Source organism: Scyliorhinus torazame, chromosome 8 (genome assembly GCF_047496885.1).
Source record: "Scyliorhinus torazame isolate Kashiwa2021f chromosome 8, sScyTor2.1, whole genome shotgun sequence".
NCBI lineage: Eukaryota > Metazoa > Chordata > Chondrichthyes > Carcharhiniformes > Scyliorhinidae > Scyliorhinus > Scyliorhinus torazame.
In genome coordinates this window covers 72,810,672-72,832,329 of record NC_092714.1, presented here as the reverse complement: position 1 = coordinate 72,832,329, position 21,658 = coordinate 72,810,672, and the positions used below count along the sequence as shown (strand labels likewise).

The window sequence follows — 21,658 nt, the reverse complement described above, 5'->3', positions numbered from 1 at the left end:
ATCAAACTGCAACACTGAACTCCTAATCGGACTGGCAATTAAGGCGTACAGGTTCGCGAAAAGATCAGAGCTTTTTCTTGTCTTTTAACAAGCTATCTGTCCCCCAGCTAAAACACATTATACTTTCAAATCTCCTTCATTCATTAAAATTTACATTATGGATCCACTGCATATAGTGGATACAGCTTAATCCAGGATAGGCAGCACGGATTTGTGAGGGGTAAGTCTTGCCTCACAATTTGATTGTATTCTTTGAGGAGGTAACTAAGTACATAGATGAAGGTAGAGCAGTTGATGTTGTATACAAGGATTTTAGTAAGGCGTTTGATAAGGTGCCTCATGGTCGGCTCATGCAGAAAGTAAGGAGGCATGGCATAGAGGGAAATTTGGCCAATTGGATCAGTAACTGGCTATCACATAGAAGACAGAGGGCAGTGGTGGATGGTAAATTTTCAACCTGGAGCCCAGTCACCAGCGGTGTACCACAGGGATCTGTGCTGGGTCCGCTGCTATTTGTGATTTTTATCAATGACTTGGATGATGGAGTTGAATTGATAGGATGCAGAGCTGGGCTGAAAGGTGGCAGATGGAGTTTAACCCTGATAAGTGTGAGGTGATTCATTTTGGTAGGACAAATTTGAATGTGGATTACAGGGTTAACGGCAGGGTTCTGAAGAATGTGGAGGAGCAGAGAGATCTCGGAGTTCATGTCCATAGATCTCTTCAAGTTGCCACCCAAGTGGATAGAACCATGAAAAAAGCCTATAGTGTGTTAGCATTTATTAACAGGGGGATTGAGTTTAAGAGCCGTGAGGGTCTGCTGCAACTGTACAATACCTTGGTTAGACCACATTTGGAGTATTGTGTGCAGTTCTGGTCACCTCATTATAGGAAGGATGTGGAAGCATTGGAAAGGGTGCAAAGGAGATTTACCAGGATGCTGCCTGGATTGGAGGGTAGGTCTTATGAGGAAAGGTTGAGGGAGCTAGGGCTTTTCTCATTGGAGCGAAGGAGGATGAGAGGTGACGTACTTGAGGTGCACAAGTTGATGAGAGGGATAGAGTGGACGTTCAGCGACGTTTTCCTCGGGTGGATGTAGCTGTTACAAGGAGGGCATAACTATAAGGTTCATGGTGGAAGATATATGAGGGATGTCAGAGGTAGGTTCTTTACTCAGAGAGTGGTTGGGGCGTGGAACGCACTCCCAGCTATGGTAGTGGAGTTGGACCCTTTAGGAACTTTCAAGCGGTTATTGGATAGGCATGTGGAGTGCACTAGAACAATTGGGAGTAGGTTGATTTGATCTTGGTTTCAGACTAGTGGCCGAAAGGCCTGTACTGCTGTACAGTTCTATGTTCTTTATGCATATTCCCTATTGAAAATCATCCAAAGGGTTATCCATAATAGACTTAGATCATATCAACTTGTAATTAAAACCAAACTTTTAATTTAATCTCAGGCTGCATGTTAAATAGGCTTATTTATATTTTGGATGGCAAAGTTAAAATATAAAATACCTGTAGCTCTTGTGCCAAGCATCCTTCGATCATATATTCTCACAGAGCTATCTGAGCAGCCAACAGACAAGTAGAATGGCATTAAGGGGCAGATGGCGATTGAAGTCGCTGCACGACGGCAGTTAATTAAAATGTCCTGTTTTGAAAGAGTTTGAAATCTGAAAAATTGTCATCTTTATTTTTAAGACATACATTTATTAGGAAATTGCTACCTCAAAAACTTGTCAACTGAGTTAATGTTGATATACAAAATTCTCACACTTGAAACAAAGAGTTTTGAATTTACAGTGGAAATCTGTCAGTAAAATATTCATATTAAACCTCAGGTGGAAAAACAGTAACAGCAAAAATAAGCACCAACAGTCAAAAAAAAAACTCCCCACATCCTATCAACCTAGACAAACAGATATGGACACAAAACAGCTTGGCTTTAACCTCCAACTTATTTACTAGTCCTTGTTATTTACCTGAACCTAAATCTTGTTACAATTTTACTATCCAATGTGCAGTGACACTTCTCAATTTACCACAAAAAAAATCAGGTTAGAATTATCATATTGCCCAATTGTTTTATGCTATAATCTATAATATTGAATGTAATATTTTGAGATGATTGATCAGATTACATATTTCAAACAAACATGGCTTATTTGCAGAGCAAAGCAGAGAACTGACCCTTTACCAATTTTGTTTTAAAAGCCATACATTTATATAAAAAAGATTTTCAAATCTAGTGGCAACACTTAGTGTCGATGTAAGTACCCACAATTTTGACGGTGAAACAAGTTCTCAAGCAAAGTAATTTTATATTTTTGATGCCCATGTTTTCTCATGGCTGATGTGTACAACAATAACCACAGGAGTAAATCAAATAAACTGCAGTGGCCAATTTGTTTTAAATTTAAGCAGCTTATGAAATGCAAGGAGGGTGTGTCATGACTGACTCAAACTGCAGCTGACTGGAAAGAACTGAAATAGCAACACCTCTCCACAAGCACCCCTGCCTTCTAAAACACCTACTTGAATATGCTGTTAACTCACAAACCCTTGAACATTTATATTCGTAGCATCTGTACATTGGGTTAGCTAAAAGTATACATTTATGTATTTCTTAAACTCACATCTTTGCAATCTTCTTTTGTACAATTAGTCTTCACTCTCACATCAAACCACCTTACTGTACCATCTTCACCACATGATAGAAAGGTGTAAGGATCATTTGGTACAGTCATAATCTGAGCAACAAAAAGATGTAAAAACATTTGGTGATTATTATGATTAGGGAAAATTAGTAGCATGTAGGATTTCAAGTAGCTGCTCTTCACGTGTGTGAGGACACAGAGGGGTAAATTTTCAACCTGCTGCTCAAGGATTAAACTGTATTTGCAGGTTGGCTGTCCGTTGCAGAATCTGCCGAATTTTCCTTTTCAGTGAAAACAATGGACATTAAAATCATGAAATTTCTATAATAGGCAGTGATCCACAACAGCAGTTTTACACATGGACAGTAAGTGTTGTCAGGCCACTTGGCCATTGGAAGGATTCAAACCTAGGTCAAATTTAATCTTCACCAGTCATCTATACATGCATCATTCAACAAGGTCATCTAGTAACAATCACAAATATGAACCTACATTTTCTTGCTGTTCCTAACTAAAATATTATTAAGCCAATTGCAACTCCCATTTCTACACTAGTTAAGATTAGCTATCTCAATACCACAGATCAAACTTGCAATTTTTCTCATCTATAACGACTCAGTTTATGATAACCTACAGGGCGGCACAGTGGTACACTGTTGTCTCACAGCGCCAGGGACCCGGGTTCAATTCTAGCCTAGGGTCACTCTGTGGAGTTTGCACTTTCTCTCTGTGTCTGTGTGGGTTTCCTCGATGTGCTCCAGTTTTCTCCCACAGTCCAAAGACGTGCAGGTTAAGTGGATTGGCCATTCTAAATTGCTTTTGACAAAGGGTCATCTGGACTCGAAACATTGTCTCTTTTCTTATTCTAAGATTCTATGCAGAAGGAGTAAAGTGTACCCGATATGGTGAGTTTCCATTAAAATGAAAAGAAAGGGTACAGAGATGAGGAGCGGGACTTGCCGTTCCCCGATGGCGATTTTGTAATCGGCGATCGGCAGAGAATCCCTTCTAACGCCGAAATAGGGGGCGGCGCCTGTTTGACACAGGTTTTGTATCCTCCACCCCCTCCGAAATGGCATCGTTGTACCGCACGCCGCAGTAACGCCGTTAGCACGTCACTTGAAGGCCCTTCCCCAATTCGCCGCCACCAATGGGCCGAGTTTCCGACCGCAGTCAACGTGTGGTCTCAGCGGTTGGGAACCCAGCGTGGCGGTTGCGAACTGTGTCCAGCACCGCCACAGTCAGGCAGGAACCGTGCTGCAGGCCGGGGGCGTTCATGTTTTACGCAGCGTCCGCTGCAGGTTGTCACTGTGCGCATGTGCGGCTACAGACCCGGCCATTCTCCGGCCGTTTATATGGTGGGAGCCGGGAGTTTTACTCAGCATGGCTACTAGACCCTCAGCGGTCGCAGGATCAGTGAGGGGTCGGAGCCGATTTTTTTGATGTAAAACGCCACAGCTCCTCCGCACTTGGTCTTAAAAACGGTGAATCCAGCCCAAGGTATTTTTTCCACAGGTTGGGATAAAAGTTAACCTGTATCCTGGAGCAGGCCACAGGCTGCAGGGTTGCTGGGAGAGATGAGTGCATATTTAAAAGAGACTTCAGTTCCTGGAGCAGGCCACAGGCTGCAGGGTTTCTGGGAGAGGTGAGTGCATATTTAAAAGAGACTTCAGTTCCTGGAGCAGGCCACAGGCTGCAGGGTTGCTGGGAGAGGTGAGTGCATATTTAAAAGAGACTTCAGTGCCTGGTTAAGGCCACAGGCTGCAGGGTTGCTGGGAGAGGTGAGTGCATATTTAAAAAAGAGACTTCAGTTCCTGGAGCAGGCCACAGGCTGCAGGGTTGCTGGGAGAGGGGAGTGCATATTTAAAAGAGACTTCAGTTCCTGGAGCAGGCCACAAGCTGCAGGGTTGCTGGGAGAGGTGAGTGCATATTTAAAAGAGACTTCAGTTCCTGGAGCAGCCACAGGCTGCAGGGTTGCTGGGAGAGGTGAGTGCATATTTAAAAGTGCTTAGTTTACAGGTCGAGTGGCAGTTGGAGACTTCACTTCCTGGAGCGGGACTATTGGCTCACTGGAAATCAGGCAGGGGACAAAAGATGTGGCAGGAGTGCCTTTAGACACGGAATGCTGATTGGAACAGAGTGCATCTGAGTTTAGGTGAGTGACTGAGTTCGGGTGAGTGGAGAGAGAGGGCTGTGTTTTTGTTGGTGTTTGGGTTTATCCTTGAGGTTCTATAAAAAAAAATTTTTTTTAAAATTATTTAAATTAATTAACTAGTTGAATATGGCTGGACAGGTGATGTGCTGTTGCTGTATGATGATGGAACTGGTGGGTCCCATTGAGACCGTCAGAGACCACATCTGCAGCAAGTGTTGGCTGCTCGAGGAACTTTGGCTCAGAATTGATGAGCTGGAGACCGAGCTGCACACACTGCGGCACATCAGGGAGGGGGAAAATTACCTGGACGCTTTGTTTCAGGAGGCAGTCACACCCGGTAGAATAAGTACTGTTAATTTGGTCAGTGGTCAGGGACAGAGTGGTGTAACTGCAAGGGAGGCAGGTAGGGGGATCCTGAGTTTAGGAGTTGAGGAGCCTCAGCCCTTGACCTTGTCCAACAGGTATGAGGTACTTGCTCCCTGTGTGGATGAGGAAGAGGGCTGTAGGGAGGATGCGTTGATTGACCACTGCACCGTGGTACAGGAAGCCATTCAAGAGGGGGGAACAAAAAGACAAGTGGTAGTTGTAGGGGATTCTATAATTAGGGGGATTGATGGCATCCTTTGTAAGCCAGATCGTGAGTCCCGCATGGTATGTTGCCTGCCCGGTGCCAGGGTGAGGGACATCTCTGATCGGCTTGAAAGGATTTTGGAGCGAGAGGGGGAGGATCCAGTTGTTGTGGTCCACGTTGGGACTAACAACATAGGTAAGACTAGGAAAGAGGACCTGTTTGGGGATTATCAAACACTAGGGACTAAATTAAAGAACAGGTCCTCCAGGGTTATAATCTCTGGATTACTACCTGAGCCACGTTCCAATTGGCATAGGGATGAGAAAATTAGGGAAGTTAACACGTGGCTAAAGGAGTGGTGCGGGAAAGAGGGATTCCATTTCATGGCATTGGCATCAGTACTGGGGAAGGAGGGACCTGTACCGTTGGGATGGTCTTCACCTGAACCATTCTGGGACCAGTGTTCTAGCGAATAGGATAAATAGGTTGGTCACAAGGACTTTAAACTAGCAAGTTAGGGGGGGGGGGAAGGGAAGGGTAAAGCTATGGACAATATAATGGTTAATGGAGAGCAAGGCAGCAGGTTACGTGACAGGTTATTATGTAGAGATATGGGTTCAAAGACAAGGAAAATTAGGAGAAAGGGTAAGAGGAAAAATAATTTGCGAAAAGTTACTGATCATGGTGTTAGGATTCATAACAAAGATATAAAAAACAGCATAAGTGTACTTTACCTGAATGCTCGTAGTATACGGAATAAGGTGAATGAGTTGATGGCGCAAATCATCGTGAATGACTATGATTTAGTGGCCATTACTGAAACATGGTTAAAAGATGGTCACGACTGGGAGTTAAATATCCAAGGGTATCAGACTATATGAAAGGATAGAATGGACGGTAAGGGCGGTGGTGTAGCTTTGTTGTTTAAGGATGGCATCCGGGCAATAGTAAGGGATGATATTGGTGCTATGGAGGACAAGGTTAAATCAATTTGGGTGGAAATCAGGAATAGTAAGGCGAAAAGGTCACTGATAGGAGTAGTCTATAGGCCACCAAATAGTAACAGGATGGTAGGGAATGCAATAAGCAAAGAAATAACGGATGCATGTAGAAATGGTACAGCGGTTATCATGGGAGATTTTAATCTGCATGTCGATTGGTTTAACCAGGTTGGTAAAGGCAGCCTTGAGGAGGAGTTTATAGAATGTGTCCGGGATAATTTCCTGGAACAGTATGTAATGGAACCTACAAGGGAACAAGCGGTCCTAGATCTGGTCCTGTGTAATGAGGCAGGATTGATTAATAGAACATAGAATGATACAGCGCAGTACAGGCCCTTCGGCCCACGATGTTGCACCGAAACAAAAGCCATCTAACCTACACTATGCCATTATCATCCATATGCTCATCCAATAAACTTTTAAATGCCCTCAATGTTGGCGAGTTCACTACTGTTGCAGGTAGGGCATTCCACGGCCTCACCACTCTTTGCGTAAAGAACCTACCTCTGACCTCTGTCCTATATCTATTACCCCTCAGTTTAAAGCTATGTCCCCTAGTGCTAGCCATTTCCATCCGGGGGAGAAGGCTCTCACTGTCCACCCTATCTAACCCCCTGATCATTTTGTATGCCTCTATTAAGTCTCCTCTTAACCTTCTTCTCGCTAACGAAAACAACCTCAAGTCCATCAGCCTTTCCTCAGAAGATTTTCCCTCCATACCCGGCAACATCCTGGTAAATCTCCTCTGCACCCGCTCCAAAGCTTCCACGTCCTTCCTATAATGCGGTGACCAGAACTGTACGCAATACTCCAAATGATCTCATAGTTCGGGATCCTCTTGGAAGGAGCGACCACAATATGATGGAATTTAAAATACAGTTGGAGGATGACAAGGTAAAATCAAACACTAGTGTTTTGTGCTTAAACAAAGGCGATTACAATGGGATGAGAGAAGAACTAGCTAAGGTAGACTGGGAGCAAAGACTTCATGGTGAAGCAGTTGAGCAACAGTGGAGAACCTTCCGAGCGATCTTTCACAGTGTTCAGGAAAGGTTCATACCGACAAAAAGGAAAGACGGTAGAAAAGGGAAAAATCGAACGTGGATATCGAAGGTGGTGAGGGAGAGTATCAAATTGAAGGAAAAAACATACAAAGTGGCAACATTTAGTGGGAGACTAGAGGACTGGGAAGTCTTTAGGTGACAACAGAAAGCTACTAAAAAAGCTATAAAGAGTAAGGTAGACTATGAAAGTAAACTTGCTCAGAACATAAAAGCAGATAGTAAACGCTTCGACAAATATATAAGACAAAAAAGAGTGGCTAAGGTAAATATTGGTCCTTTGGAAGATGAGAAGGGAGATTTAATAATAGGAGACGGGGAAATGGCTGAGGAGCTGAACAGGTTTTTTGGGTCAGTCTTCACAGTGGAAGAACAAATAACATGCCAGTGACTGATGGAAATAAAGATATGATAGGTGAGGACCTTGAGATGATTGTAATCACTAAGGAGGCAGTATTGGGCAAGCTAATGGGGCTAAAGGTAGACAAGTCTCCTGGCCCTGATGGGATGCATCCCAGAGTGTTAAAAGAGATGGCTAGGGAAATTGTAAACGCACTAGTGATAATTTATCAAAATTCACTAGACTCTGGGGTGGTCCCAGAGGATTGGAAAGTAGCAAACGTGACACCACTGTTTAAAAAAGGAGGTCGGCAGAAAGCGGGTAATTATAGGCCGGTAAGCTTAACTTCGGTTGTAGGGAAAATGCTGGAATCTATCATTAAGGAGGAAATAGCGGGGCACCTGGAGGGAAATTGTCCCATTGGGCAGACGCAGCATGGGTTCATAAAGGGTAGGTCGTGTCTGACTAATTTGGTCGAATTTTTTGAGGACGTAACCAGTGCAGTAGATAACGGGGAGCCAATGTATGTGGTATATCTGGATTTCCAGAAAGCTTTTGACAAGGTGCCACACAAAGGGTTGCTGCATAAACTAAAGATGCATGGCATTGAGAGTAAAGTGGTAGCATGGGTAGAGGATTGGTTAACTAACAGAAAGCAGATAGTGGAGATAAATGGGTGTTTCTCTGGTTGGCAACCTGTAGCTAGTGGGGTCCCTCAAGGATCAGTGTTGGTCCCACAGTTGTTCACAATTTACATAGATGATTTGGAGTTGGGGACCAAGTGCAATGTGGCAAGGTTTGCAGACGACACTAAGATGAGTGGTAAAGCAAAAAGTGCAGAGCATACCGGAAGTCTGCAGAGGATTTGGATAGGTTAGGTGAACGGGCTAGGGTCTGGCAGATGGAATTCAATGTTGCCAAGTGTGAGGCTATCCATTTTGGGAGGAATAACAGCAGAATGGATTATTATTTAAACGGTAAGATGTTAAAACATGCTGCTGTGCAGAGGGACCTGGGTGTGCTGGTGCACGAGTCGCAAAAAGTTGGTGTGCAGGTGCAACAGGTGATTAAGAAGGCTAATCGAGTTTTGTCTTTCATTGCTAGAGGGATGGAGTTCAAGACTAGGGAGGTTATACTGCAATTGTATAAGGTGTTAGTGAGGCCACATCTGCAGTAGCTTTGGTCTCCTTACCTGAAAAAGGACATATTGGCACTGGAGGGAGTGCAGAGGAGATTCACTAGATTGATCCCAGAGTTGAGGGGATTAGATTATGACGAGAGGTTGAGAAGACTGGGACTGTACTCATTGGAGTTTAGAAAGATGCGGGGGGATCTTATTGAAACATATCAAATTATGAAGGGAATAGATAGGATAGATGCGGCAGGTTGTTTCCACTGGTCGGGGAAAGCAGAACTAGGGGGCATAGCCTCAAAATAAGGGGAAGTAGATTTAGGACCGAGTTTAGGAGGAACTTCGTCACCCAAAGGGTTGTGAATCTCTGGAATTCCTTGTCCAGTGAAGCAGTTGAGGCTCCTTCTTTAAACGTTTTTAAGAAAAACATAGGTACCTTTCTAAAGAATAAAGGGATTCGGGGATATGGTGTACGGGCCGGAGAGTGGAGCTGAGTCCACAAAGATCAGCCATGATCTCATTGAATGGCGGAGCAGGCTCGAGGGGCCAGATGGCCTACTCCTGTTCCTAGTTCTTATGTTCTTATCACTGTCATTCAGCACACAGTAATGCTGGTGCAAAAACAAGTACTCCTTCTGTTTTTTTCAGTTAGGGCATGTTGATCAGTAAGGTGAACCCAAGAAGGGAAAAAATATATTTTAAAATCACAAAGAACCCAATTTCATATTTAAAATTAAAGCCACTTTGCAAACGAACAATCTTAAAAGCACTTTGCAAACAAACAATCTTAAACAAAATTATGGTATTTGCAGGGCAGCATGGTGGAGCAGTGGTTAGCACTGCTGCCTCACGCCACCGAGCTCCCAGGTTCGATCCCGGCTCTGGGTCATTGTCCGTGTGGAGTTTGCACATTCTCCCCGTGTTTGTGTGGGTTTCACCCCCGCAACCCAAAGGTGTGCAGGGTTGATGGATTGGCCACGTTAAATTGCCCCTTAATTGGAAAAAATGAATTGGGTACTCGAAATTGAAAAAAAAAATTAGGGCATTTGCACATATACAGCATGACCTCTAACTTCACAACCTCCAATACGCATTGTTAAATTTTAAGATTGGGTAAAGCTATAACTTTTAGATTTTTTCTGTTGAAGCTTGACACATTGATTGCCAGTTGATTGGTGAAATTCACATTGATTGCCAGTTGATTGGTGAAATTAAACTGAACAAAATTATATAAATACTGCAACTGCATACACTAACTGTGCTTCACAAGTTTAAGATTACATTGTTCTTCATTTAAGTTTGTATCTTAAGTGTAAAACCAGTCAGTTATTGCCATATTACAACATGGAATTGGATATCAATTCATAGCAGTCTCCATTATGTATTTAACTGCATATACAGACAGCCAGCATCATGTTTCCATTTTATACAATTGTTTCAGAAGTTCAAACTTTTTCACAGTCCAAGAATGTTTTATTTTAGGGAGTAGAATGTTATGAGGTGACAACACAGGTCCAGCATTCTAATGACCTAACTGATATTCAAGATAAAAACAAAGTAAGGATTGACATATAAAAACTCAAAATAGTTGCTGCATAGGTTATATTACGAGGTTGGGTTTGAAATAGGAGTACAATTTTATTTTATTAAATGAATTATTTAGTTGATACTAATTTAAACTATAATGAAAATCAAGAGCAATAATTTAATCTTTTCTACTTAGCAAGACCAAATCAAAGTCAAATTATTTCTGGGAATTGTGCTCGGCTTCCAAATTTTAATTTGGCGATACCACATGTAATGATGGAAAAAAACCCACAGAATGTCAGTTGACCTTTTTGCACAATTACGCACATGCTGCTTGGACTGTCGTGATATTTTTACGACCCAACAACTAAAAACAGATGACAACCACATCGTTCAGGTAGTTATAACTAGCAGGACTGTGGACCTCTTGAACAACATTGAACGGATTTGGGGGCATGGGTGGGTTGGGGAAGAGACGAGAGCAAATCTGTAATGCATGTAGGTCGTTAGAAGTCTGCATTCCAGAAACATAGTTTGTTAGATTAAACAAAGTTGAGTTAATAATTTAGGAAGGCAAGGAAAGAATGAAGTAAAGTCTTGCCTCATTGAAAATTTTCATTTCAGAACTTATCACTTTTGGTTAAGACGTTTATGGCACAGTACATATCAATTATGGTATTCATGGTGCATCCGACAGCATTAATTTAGAAATTATTCCTTTTTAGCTCACAGAAATAAACATTAAACTCTTACACAAAATATAACACTTTCAGTAAATCAAAGATGACTGAATTAAAGTATTCTTACATTTGCTTCACCCATGATATTATCACCACCAATATTACTATATTACCTCATAAGCTGTTCCATAGTGGCAGTTAAACTGGCACTGTCGATTTGCTTCTGCATCTCGCTCTGTGTTTGTATAAAATATGACACCATCTCCTGAGCAGGAAATGATCTGTTTGTCACTGGTGTGTGGAAGAAATTTTGCACTAAAAATGTTTGCTCGATGGCCTGAGCGTATGGTTGAAAGAATCTGAAATCAGAATTTTTTTTTAAATAAAAAGACACACAGTTGCCAATAAATAACTCAAGCAAAATTATCTTTGGACAAGTGTAACGGTCAGCATTACAGGACTGACTTGGTTATCCTGCAATCTTTCTTTCCTACATTATACAAAAAGTAATATTTTAATTAGATCCCATCAGAGCACAACTATTCCTTCAGCCAGTTTACAACTTCAATGGGATTAAATATTCCTCAGCATTACATGTAATAATTTTGATCTTTCATCTGTTTTCAGGGCTGCAATTAATTATTTTTCTCCAATGTCTACCAGAAAAATGGAGCAGCAAAAGAGCTATTTTCAGAATTTAACTAAGATAAAAGTCCTCCTTAATATTTACTTGCAAATTGCACAACTACCTTTTCACAAATTTTTAGGTTCAACACTATTTTAAAGTGATATCCCACGCAACTAGATTTGGATCCAGGGGCATGCTATAATGTTCAGAAAAAGATGAAAAGACCAAAAGGATAGGTAGTCGGAGTGTCACATAATTGAGGACACAGATCTGAATGGCCACTCCACTCAAGTACCCAATCTAGACGGTGCTGAGCAACAGCAATAAGGGGAAGAGAAAAAAAAGAGGCTCTCTTTGGTGCAAGTTTCCTGCACCTTTTAAACTAAAAAGGATGAAATACCATTTATGTTTAATAGAGCATTTTTTCAGCACACACTGACATTTGATCATATTGCACTTTCAGTCATACATTGACTTAATTTACCTTTCTACTATATGGGTTGGTTATCACTAGGTTGGTGTCATCGGATCCTGACAGAATATATTCTCCTGTATCATTCCAGCAAATTGTGTTTACCTGTTGCAAATAAGAAACAAAGGAAAATTCAAAAAGCAGTCCCTGCATATTTCCAAAAATGCAGTTAATGGCCATCAATTTAATCAAGTTATCCAGTAGCTTTTCTGAAGAAACAAAAGTGTTTAGAAACAATAAATGTGATGATTATCTAAATGTTGGTCACAAATAGACTGCATTAGAGTAGAAAAATGTTAGAAGTTGAAACAAAAACAAGAGGTGGGAAAAGAGATTTCGAAAAAGGACCAACAGATCAGGGCAGCACGGTAGCTTTGTGGACAGCACAATTGCTTCACAGCTCCAGGGTCCCAGGTTCAATTCCGGCTTGGGTCACTGTCTGTGCGGAGTCTGCACATTCTCCCCGTGTGTGGGTGGGTTTCCTCCGGGTGCTCCGGTTTCCTCCCACAGTCCAAAGATGTGCAGGTTAGGTGGATTGGCCATGATAAATTGCCCTTAGTGTCCAAAATTGCCCTTCGTGTTGGGTGGGGTTACTGGGTTATGGGGATAGGGTGGAGGTGTTGACCTTGGGTAGGGTGCTCTTTCCAAGAGCCGGTACAGACTCGATGGGCCAAATGGCCTCCTTCTGCACTGTAAATTCTATGAATCACCAAAAGTAGTGAAAAATAGTATCTTTGTGCTTTCAGTGTTATTATTTGTGATTGATATTACAATAGAGTTATTCCTAATATTTAGGTACTGTATAATTGTAATGATTGGATTTCCCATGTTGCATCATCATGTAGTCTTTACATTGCTATTTCCTCCAGCCTCTTTCCTTTTCTGCTTCATGTCTTAACTCTTTGTTTCCATTTGTGTAATTTTCTTTTCTCTGGTTTTTACTTCCCAGGTGAAATTAAATGGACGACTTGTTATGGAATAACAGTAAAAGGAGCGTTCAAGGGCAGCTGGCTACACATCCAATGTTGGTCATGAGGAATATGGAGCCTGCAGCCTCAGCAGCTCTCCTCTCATTCTTGTCACCCATCACTCATCCTTCTCCTTTCTCCAAACTCATGTCCATGATTCCCTCTTTGCCTTCCCACTACCCCTTAATGCCATCAATGCCCCAAACTTATTCCTGTTGCTACCTCTTTCCCTATGAAACACAACACTGGCATCAACCCGGCAACGTGGAAAATTTCTCAGCTGTGTCCTGTACACAAGAAATAGGACAAGTCCAACCCAGCCAATTACTGCCCTATCAGTCTACTCTCCATCATCAGCAAACTGATGGAAGGAGTCATCAACAGTGAAATCAAGCAACATTTACTCAGCAACAACCTGCTCACAGGTGCTCAGTTTGGGTTCCACCAGGCTCACTCAGCTCCTGACCTCATTACAACCTTGGTTCAAACATGGACAAAACAGCTGAATGGCCGGGGGTGAGAGTGACTGCCCTTGACATCAAGGCATAATTTCAATGAGTATAGTATCAAGAAGCCCTAGCAAAATTGGTCAATGGGAATCAGAGGAGAATCTCTCGACTGGTTGGAGTCATACCTGGCAAAAGGTGATGGGAGGTCAATTATCTCAGCTCCAGGACATCACTGCAGGAGTTCCTCAGGGTAGGTAGTATCCTCGGCCCAACTATCTTCAGCTGCTTCATCAATGACCTACCTTCCATCATAAGGTCAGAAGTGGGATGTTCACAGATGACTGCACAATGTTCAGCATCATTCGTGACTCCTCAGATAATGAAGCAGTCCATGTCAATTGCAGCAAGACCTGGACAATATCCAGGCTTGGGTTGACAAGCGGCAAGTTACATTCGCTCCACACAAGTGTCAGGCAATGACCATCTACAAGAGAGGATCTAACCATCACCCCATGATATTCAATGACATTTCCATCGCTGAATCCCACAAATCAACATCCTGGGGGGTTCCCATTGATCAGAAACTTAACGGGACTAGTCATATTAATATTGTGGCTGCCAGAGCAGGTCAAAGGCTAGGAATCCTACGGCGAGTAGCTCACCTCCTGATCCACCAATGCCTGTCCATATCTACAAGGCCCAAGTCAAGAGTGTAATGGAATACTCCCCACTTGCCTGATGAGTGCAGGTCCAACAACACAAGAAACTCAACACCATCCAGGACAAAGCAGCCGGCTTGATTGCTACCCCTTCCACAAACATTCAATCACTCTAATACCGACAAACAGTGGTAGCCGTGTGTACCATCTACAAGATGCACTGCAGGAACTTGCCATGGTTCCTTAGGCAGCACCTTCCAAACCTACGACCACTACCATCTAGAAGGGCAAGAGCACCAGAACCCCATCACCTGAAGGTTCCCCTCCAAGTCACTCACCAACCCGACTTGGAAATATATCGCTGTTCATTCACTGTTGCTGGGAAGTTCCTCCCGTACTGTGGGTATACCTACACCTCTGGGACTGCAGCGGTTCAAGAAGGCAACTCATTAACCACCTCCTTCAGAAGGGCAACTAGGGATGGGCAATAAACACTGGCCTACCTAGTGACGCCCACATTCCATAAATTATTATTATTATTTTTTTAATAAAAGGTGTAACCCCCATATTCTACCATCTCATTTGTTGTATTGTCAATCACCTTATCCTTAACCCCCCATTGTACCCCTCGGCAGGTGACAAGACACTAGCAGCATGCTCATCGTCAATGAATGAACGATCTCCATATATTTGTCGAGTGTAACAATATGTTCATCGATATTTTTATAGATGGAGTCCAAGATCAGGGTCATGAGTTTCGAGGACATGAGTTACAATTCAAGAATGCAAGGGTCAAAGGGTGATGAAGGTAAAAGGTTCTGGCACCAGATTAAAGGTTAATATACCCTCAGGCATAACAGGGAGTGGATTGGCTAATCACAAAATTGATTAGCTGGTTAGGATGTACACCGAGAAAAGCTGGTAGCCAGGTAATACACAGCCTGAAATGTGTGAGTCTGTAAATGGCATGACGTCCACAAGTGCACAAGGAAGGCCTTATGTATAGTTGAAAAATCTAAAACTGAGATTTGAAACGCCTCATAATAGATGAACAAGGACAAGTGAAGGGATCTCAGATTAAACATACCAATCACAAAGATGTGCCGCCATTTACCAAGACCGTAAAGAAAGCAAAACAGACACTAGGAACATAATTGAAAAATAGAAAAGTTATTCTAAAGTTGTATCAAAATTTGGTTAGAACACACTTAGGAGTAATGTGTGCAGTTCTGGTCATTATATTACAAAAAGTGTACAGAGAGTATGCAGAGAAGATTTACAAGAATGTTACCAGAAATGTGTGGGTACATATATCAGGGAAAGGATGAACAGATTGGGTCTCCTTTCTCTTGGGAAAAAAAGGCTGAGAGTTGACCTAATAGAGATCTTTAAAATTCTGGAAGATTTTGATACAGTGGACAGAGAGAGAATGTTTTCACTTGTGGGAAAGAGCAGAAGAGGTTCGGCAGCACCAACCCACCCTCCCCCCGACTGCGCTCCAACAATATAGTCTTCACCCATACAAAGCCCCAAATAATCTTGTTTCAAACTAACTAATTGACACCTAGCATATAAACATATATGGAGAAAGAAAGTTAGCCACATTTCCCTGAAGCAGGAAAAGCAGGTTGAAATGTTAGGTAAACAAAAGGTAGTTTTAAGGGATTTAGATTGGTATTGATAAATATTAGAAATAAGGGGCAGGATTCTCCAGCCTCCCAGCCACTGTTTCTCAACAGCAAGAGGCAGTGCACCATTCACTGGCACCATTCTCTGCTCCCACAGTTGTCAATGGGAATTCCCATTGACGCCACCTCATACCACTGGGAAACCGGCGGGTGGGAGTGCGCTGCCGGCAGGACCAGAGAATCCCGTTGCCAGTGACCAACCAGAGAATTCTGGCCCAAGGTACAGTTTAAATGGATTTAATGTAACGTTTCTGTGCATGGAAGGGTTCATGCTGGACACGGTGTTTGTGTGCGTGGGGGCTTGTTAAGTTCCAACTGTGTTTCTAATGTGCTTAGAGGGTCAAGGCATGAAGAATAAATAGAACTAGAAGGGGTTGCTTAGCAACTGGTGGCCCTTTAGTTTTAGTTGTATTTGGGGACAGTTGGAGACAGGACCTTCAGGACTGAATAGATCTCTGCGAGAAAAAAGACTGGATGGGTGCTGCGAAAGAGGCAGGTTTCCTAAAGTACAATTTATATTCCAGATAATCAGGGAATTAGGACATAAGGAATGTTTAATACCAATGAGTTAAGTGAACAGAGACCAAGATATTGTTCAGAAGAATTCAAGGAAGAGTAAAAAAAGTGTTCAGAGTTAAAGAGACAATTGCAAGAACCAGATTTAAAGTCAGTCAGCAGCCAAATGGCATCTGATGCCATTTTAATACAGTCTGGGAATCGAGAGTTAAAGCAATCCCGAGCAGTTTTCATAGCAGTCAAGACAAAGAAATCCTAAATGGGTTGGTGTAAAATCCTGGACTGAATTCACTGTTAAAAGTGAAGGATAGCTTGGATTAAAAGAGTAGATTGTAAAACCTGGACTGGATTTCAGAATGCAAACCGCTAAGGGAAAACATAATTATGAGAGAAGATTTTATAGCATGATTTTGAGAGTAGAGTTTGGAAACTCTCACGTGACAATCATCTGAGGAGACATCGACAATCATTCACTTGGGATTCAGAGTGCGGTTGCCCACACTCAGCTTATGTGCTTAAAGGGACTTTGTGTTAATGTGACCACTGTAGATTAAGATGTACTTTGCAATCAGTGGACAGAGAGAGAATGTTTTCACTTGTGGGAAAGAGCATAACTAAAGGTCATCAATATAAAATAGCTGTCAAGAAGCTATCAAGAAATCCAATAGGAAACCTCTTCATCCAAAGAGTGTTGAGAATGTGCAGCTCACTACCACAGGGAGTGGTTGAAGTGAATAGTATAGATGCATTTAGAGGGATTAGGCAGCTGAAAGCATGGCCAACAATGGCAAACGTGAGCACAAATCTCAGAACTGCACACAAATTTGGGGCTGAAGGTAATTGCAAAGGGAGGGCCAAGACCAGTGTGGGATTTGAAAACAGGACTAAGAATTTTAAAATCAAAGTGTTCCTGAACTGGAGCCAATATAGATCAGCAAAAACAAGATGAGTGAACAGGACTTGGTGTGAGCAAGGACATGATAGCAGAGTTTTGGATGATCTCAAGATTAGAGGGATGAATGTGGGAGGCCAATCAGGATTGTTTTGGAATAGTCAAGTCTAGAGATAATAAAGGCATGAATGAGGGTTTCAGCAGCCAATGGGCTGAGGCAAAGCTGAAATAGAGCGATATTATGGAAAGTAGAAATAGGTGGTCTTAGTGAAGGCACAGATATGTATAGTCTGAATCTCCTCTCGGAGTCAAATATGACTGCGAGAAAGTTGACTGATGGGAGTCTGTAGCTAGTCAATAGAGTTGGTAGCGGGATCAAAGACAACAGCTGCAGCCTTCCCAAAATTCCACTGGAGGAAATCTTTGCTCAGCCAGTTCCGGATGTAAGATAAGCAGTCTGATAATTTAGAGTCAGTGATGGAGTTGGAGATGGCACTGGTGGTGGAAGGTAGAGACGAATGGCGTCAGCATACATATGAAAACTATTGCTGAATTTTCAGATGATGTCTCAAGAGGCAACATGTAGATGAAAAACAGGAGGGGGCCAAGGACAGATCCTTGAGGGACACTCGACGCAATGAAGTGGAAACAGGAAGAGAAACCATTGCAAGTGATTATGTGGCTATGATTAGATTTATAAGAATGAAACCAGGTTCAGATCGGGAGTAGGAAACAAAATGCACATGTGAATATATATAGGGAAAACGCAGGGTTACATCAACCTGGTTACGTAGCAATTATTAGCATACATAAAAACCTGATAGAAGGAGTCTAGCGTTAAATTCAGATGTCCTGTGGTGGAATAACATTGTTTTAGATGTGGTGAAATCACAATGGACCATCAACAAACTGCTGCCCATATTTGGAGACAGGATGTGTAGTGTAAAATCCAGAAGCAGAGTACTGAAGGATGCATTGAAGTAGGTATTTCTGTGGCAAAGTCCAGGAGGTTTACAGCATCAGTTGTAGGACAGAAAGATGATGGCAAAGCTAAAGGTCGCCATTAAATCCTGATTAATTAGTGAGAATACTTGGTCTCCTTGTAATTTGGACTGTGCTCATTAGTTTGGTAGCAAATTATTATATTGTCTACATAGATGGAAAGTATAAGCAAAATGATAAATATCTCAATTATAATATGCATTATCTTGAGCATAATGTATTAGTTAACTTTAACTTAGATAGCAATATAAAACAAGAAGGAAAATTTAAAGAAACAAATGGGAGGGCCCTAACCGTCCTTTCATAGCATTTATGGGCTTTCCAATGGGAAGCAGTGTACCCCTGACCCCACCCCAGAGGCAAAAATATTGTCTCGTACTCTAGGAGGAAAAACTAAAGAGGGACAAAAGTAATTTCAACAACCAGATATATACCAATCTATGGCATAATAATGACAGAAAAAAGGTACTGTTGGAAATATTTTTAGCTTAAGATGGAAATCCATTCACTTTTTAAAAATTAATATTTTGATTTATTGAGCATCTTTATAGTTCAGTGCAGGACAAAATAATTCCTTTGACCAATTCTAAAGCATTTTAAAAAAAATAATTGACTGTATACTCACACAACCATCATGCACATTCAATTTAGCTTCAAGTTTTAATCTTTGGATGAATTCTCTTCTTCCTGCATCAAGGACAATTATCAAAGTAAAAGATAACCATGGAGTGTAATAGGCAGCAAAATATAGAACCTTGAGAGAATCATAACAGATATCAATGAAAGTGCAATAAAGCATTAGAATATATCTGCTGACTAAGCCAAGAGAAGAGGTGTCGAACACGACAACAGCAATTACTGTTTATATAATTCTCTGATTACTTAACCATCAAAACTATGTGGAAAGATGATAATAACACAGCCTTTCAGCATGAATTACATGTGACAATAGCTAAGATTTTTGGAAATAAAGTCCCTCGACTACAGTGCACTAAAATTACATAACACATTCAGTAATCAGCTTCTATAGAATAGAACTGGAAATTCAAACTAACAATTATTTTAAAATATTTTTATTGAAGCATTTGCAAATTTTTTATAACCATAACAAAGCAATAACAACATAAACATCAACATGGTAAACTAGACATTTCCCACCCAACCCCTTCTGTACATCCCTTAACCATATTGCACCTACCCACCCCCCCTTCAGAATGCTGCTTCTGCTGACATTTTAATTTTCCCCGAGAAAGTCGACGAACGGCTGCCACCTCCGGGAGAACCCCAGCATTGACCCCCCTCAAGGCAAACTTTATTTTCTCCAGCTTGAGAAACCCAGCCATGTCACTGACCCAAGTCTCCACACTCAGGTGCTTCGAGTCCCTCCGTATTAACATGATCCGTCTCCGGGCTACCAGGGAGGCAAAGGCCAGAACGCCAGCCTCTTTCACTCCCTGAACTCCCGGGTCTTCTGACACTCCAAAGATCGCTATCTCTGGACTCGGCACCACCTGCCTACCTAGCACCTTGGATATTGCCTTGGCAAACCCCTGCCAGTATCCACCAAGCTTTAGGCTTGCCCAAAACATATGGACATGGTTTGCTGGGCTTCCTGCACACCTCGCACATCTCTCTTCTACCCCGAAAAACTTGCTCATCCTTGCCGCCACGTGTGCCCGGTGTACCACCTTAAACTGTATTAGACTGAGCCTGGCACATGATGAGGAGGAATTAACCCTGCTTAGGGCATCCGCCCACAAACCCGCCTCTAACTCCCCACTTGCCCTTCAGTTCGTCCACCGGGGTCTCCTCCGCCTCCAACAACTTCTGATAGATATCCGACACTTTCACCTCCCCACCCAGGTACTGGACACTACTCTGTCCTGTATCCCCCGTGGCGGGATCAGTGGGACAGCGAACACCTGTTTCCTCAGAAAGTTCCTCTGAAACCATTCCCTGGCGGCAGCTTGGACTTGTCCTCCAGCGCCTTCAGACTGGGAAAGCTCCCGTCTATGAACAGATCTCTCATCCGTCTAATTCCTACTCTCTGCCAACTTCGGAACCCGCCATCTATCCTGCCTGGCGCGAACCTGTGGTTATTGCAAATCGGGGTCCAGACTGATGCACCCACCTTCTTATACCTCCTCCGTTGCCCCCAGATCCTCAATGCCGCCACCACCACCGGGCTAGTGGAGTAAGTGCCCGCGAGAACGGCAGAGGTGCCGTTACCAGTGCTCCCAAACTGGTGCCTTTGCATGACGCCGCCTCCATCCGCTCCCAAGCTGACCCCTCCCCATTACACACTTCCTAATCATCGCTATATTCGCCGCCCAGTAGTAGTTGCAGAGGTTCGGCAGCACCAACCCACCCTCCTCCCCCCGACTGCGCTCCAACAACATTTTCTTCACCCATACAAAGCCCCAAATAATCTTGTTTCAAACTAACTAATTGACACCTAGCATATAAACATATACTGAAGCAGGAAAAGCAGGTTGAAATGTTAGGAAAACAAAAGGTAGTTTTAAGGGATTTAGATTTGTATTGATAAATATTAGAAATAAGGGGCAGGATTCTCCAGCCTCCCAGCCACTGTTTTTCAACAGCAAGAGGCAGTGCACCATTCACTGGCACCATTCTCTGCTCCCACTGTTGTCAATGGGAATTCCCATTGACGCCACCTCATACCACTGGGAAACCGGCGGGTGGGAGTGCGCTGCCGGCAGGACCAGAGAATCCCGTTGCCAGTGACCAACCAGAGAATTCTGGCCCAAGGTACAGTTTAAATGGATTTAATGTAACGTTTCTGTGCATGGAAGGGTTCATGCTGGACACGGTGTTTGTGTGCGTGGGGGCTTGTTAAGTTCCAACTGTGTTTCTAATGTGCTTAGAGGGTCAAGGCATGAAGAATAAATAGAACTAGAAGGGGTTGCTTAGCAACTGGTGGCCCTTTAGTTTTAGTTGTATTTGGGGACAGTTGGAGACAGGACCTTCAGGACTGAATAGATCTCTGCGAGAAAAAAGACTGGATGGGTGCTGCGAAAGAGGCAGGTTTCCTAAAGTACAATTTATATTCCAGATAATCAGGGAATTAGGACATAAGGAATGTTTAATACCAATGAGTTAAGTGAACAGAGACCAAGATATTGTTCAGAAGAATTCAAGGAAGAGTAAAAAAAGTGTTCAGAGTTAAAGAGACAATTGCAAGAACCAGATTTAAAGTCAGTCAGCAGCCAAATGGCATCTGATGCCATTTTAATA

General features: G+C 42.6%; 1 protein-coding gene across 5 annotated transcripts in view; it reads right to left on the bottom strand.

The window, feature by feature from the left end:
- dcaf6 (ddb1 and cul4 associated factor 6) overlaps positions 1–21,658 on the bottom strand; it is a 281,662-nt gene that overhangs the window by 185,638 nt on the left and 74,366 nt on the right. For all 5 annotated transcript variants that reach the window (XM_072513816.1, XM_072513817.1, XM_072513818.1 and 2 more), the window contains exons 2-6: positions 19,026–19,087; positions 12,239–12,331; positions 11,300–11,485; positions 2,639–2,752; positions 1,518–1,653 (exon numbers count right to left, since the gene is read on the bottom strand). In XM_072513816.1, coding sequence (XP_072369917.1) covers positions 1,518–1,653; positions 2,639–2,752; positions 11,300–11,485; positions 12,239–12,331; positions 19,026–19,087 — 591 coding nt within the window. The remainder of the gene's footprint in view (positions 1–1,517; positions 1,654–2,638; positions 2,753–11,299; positions 11,486–12,238; positions 12,332–19,025; positions 19,088–21,658) is intronic.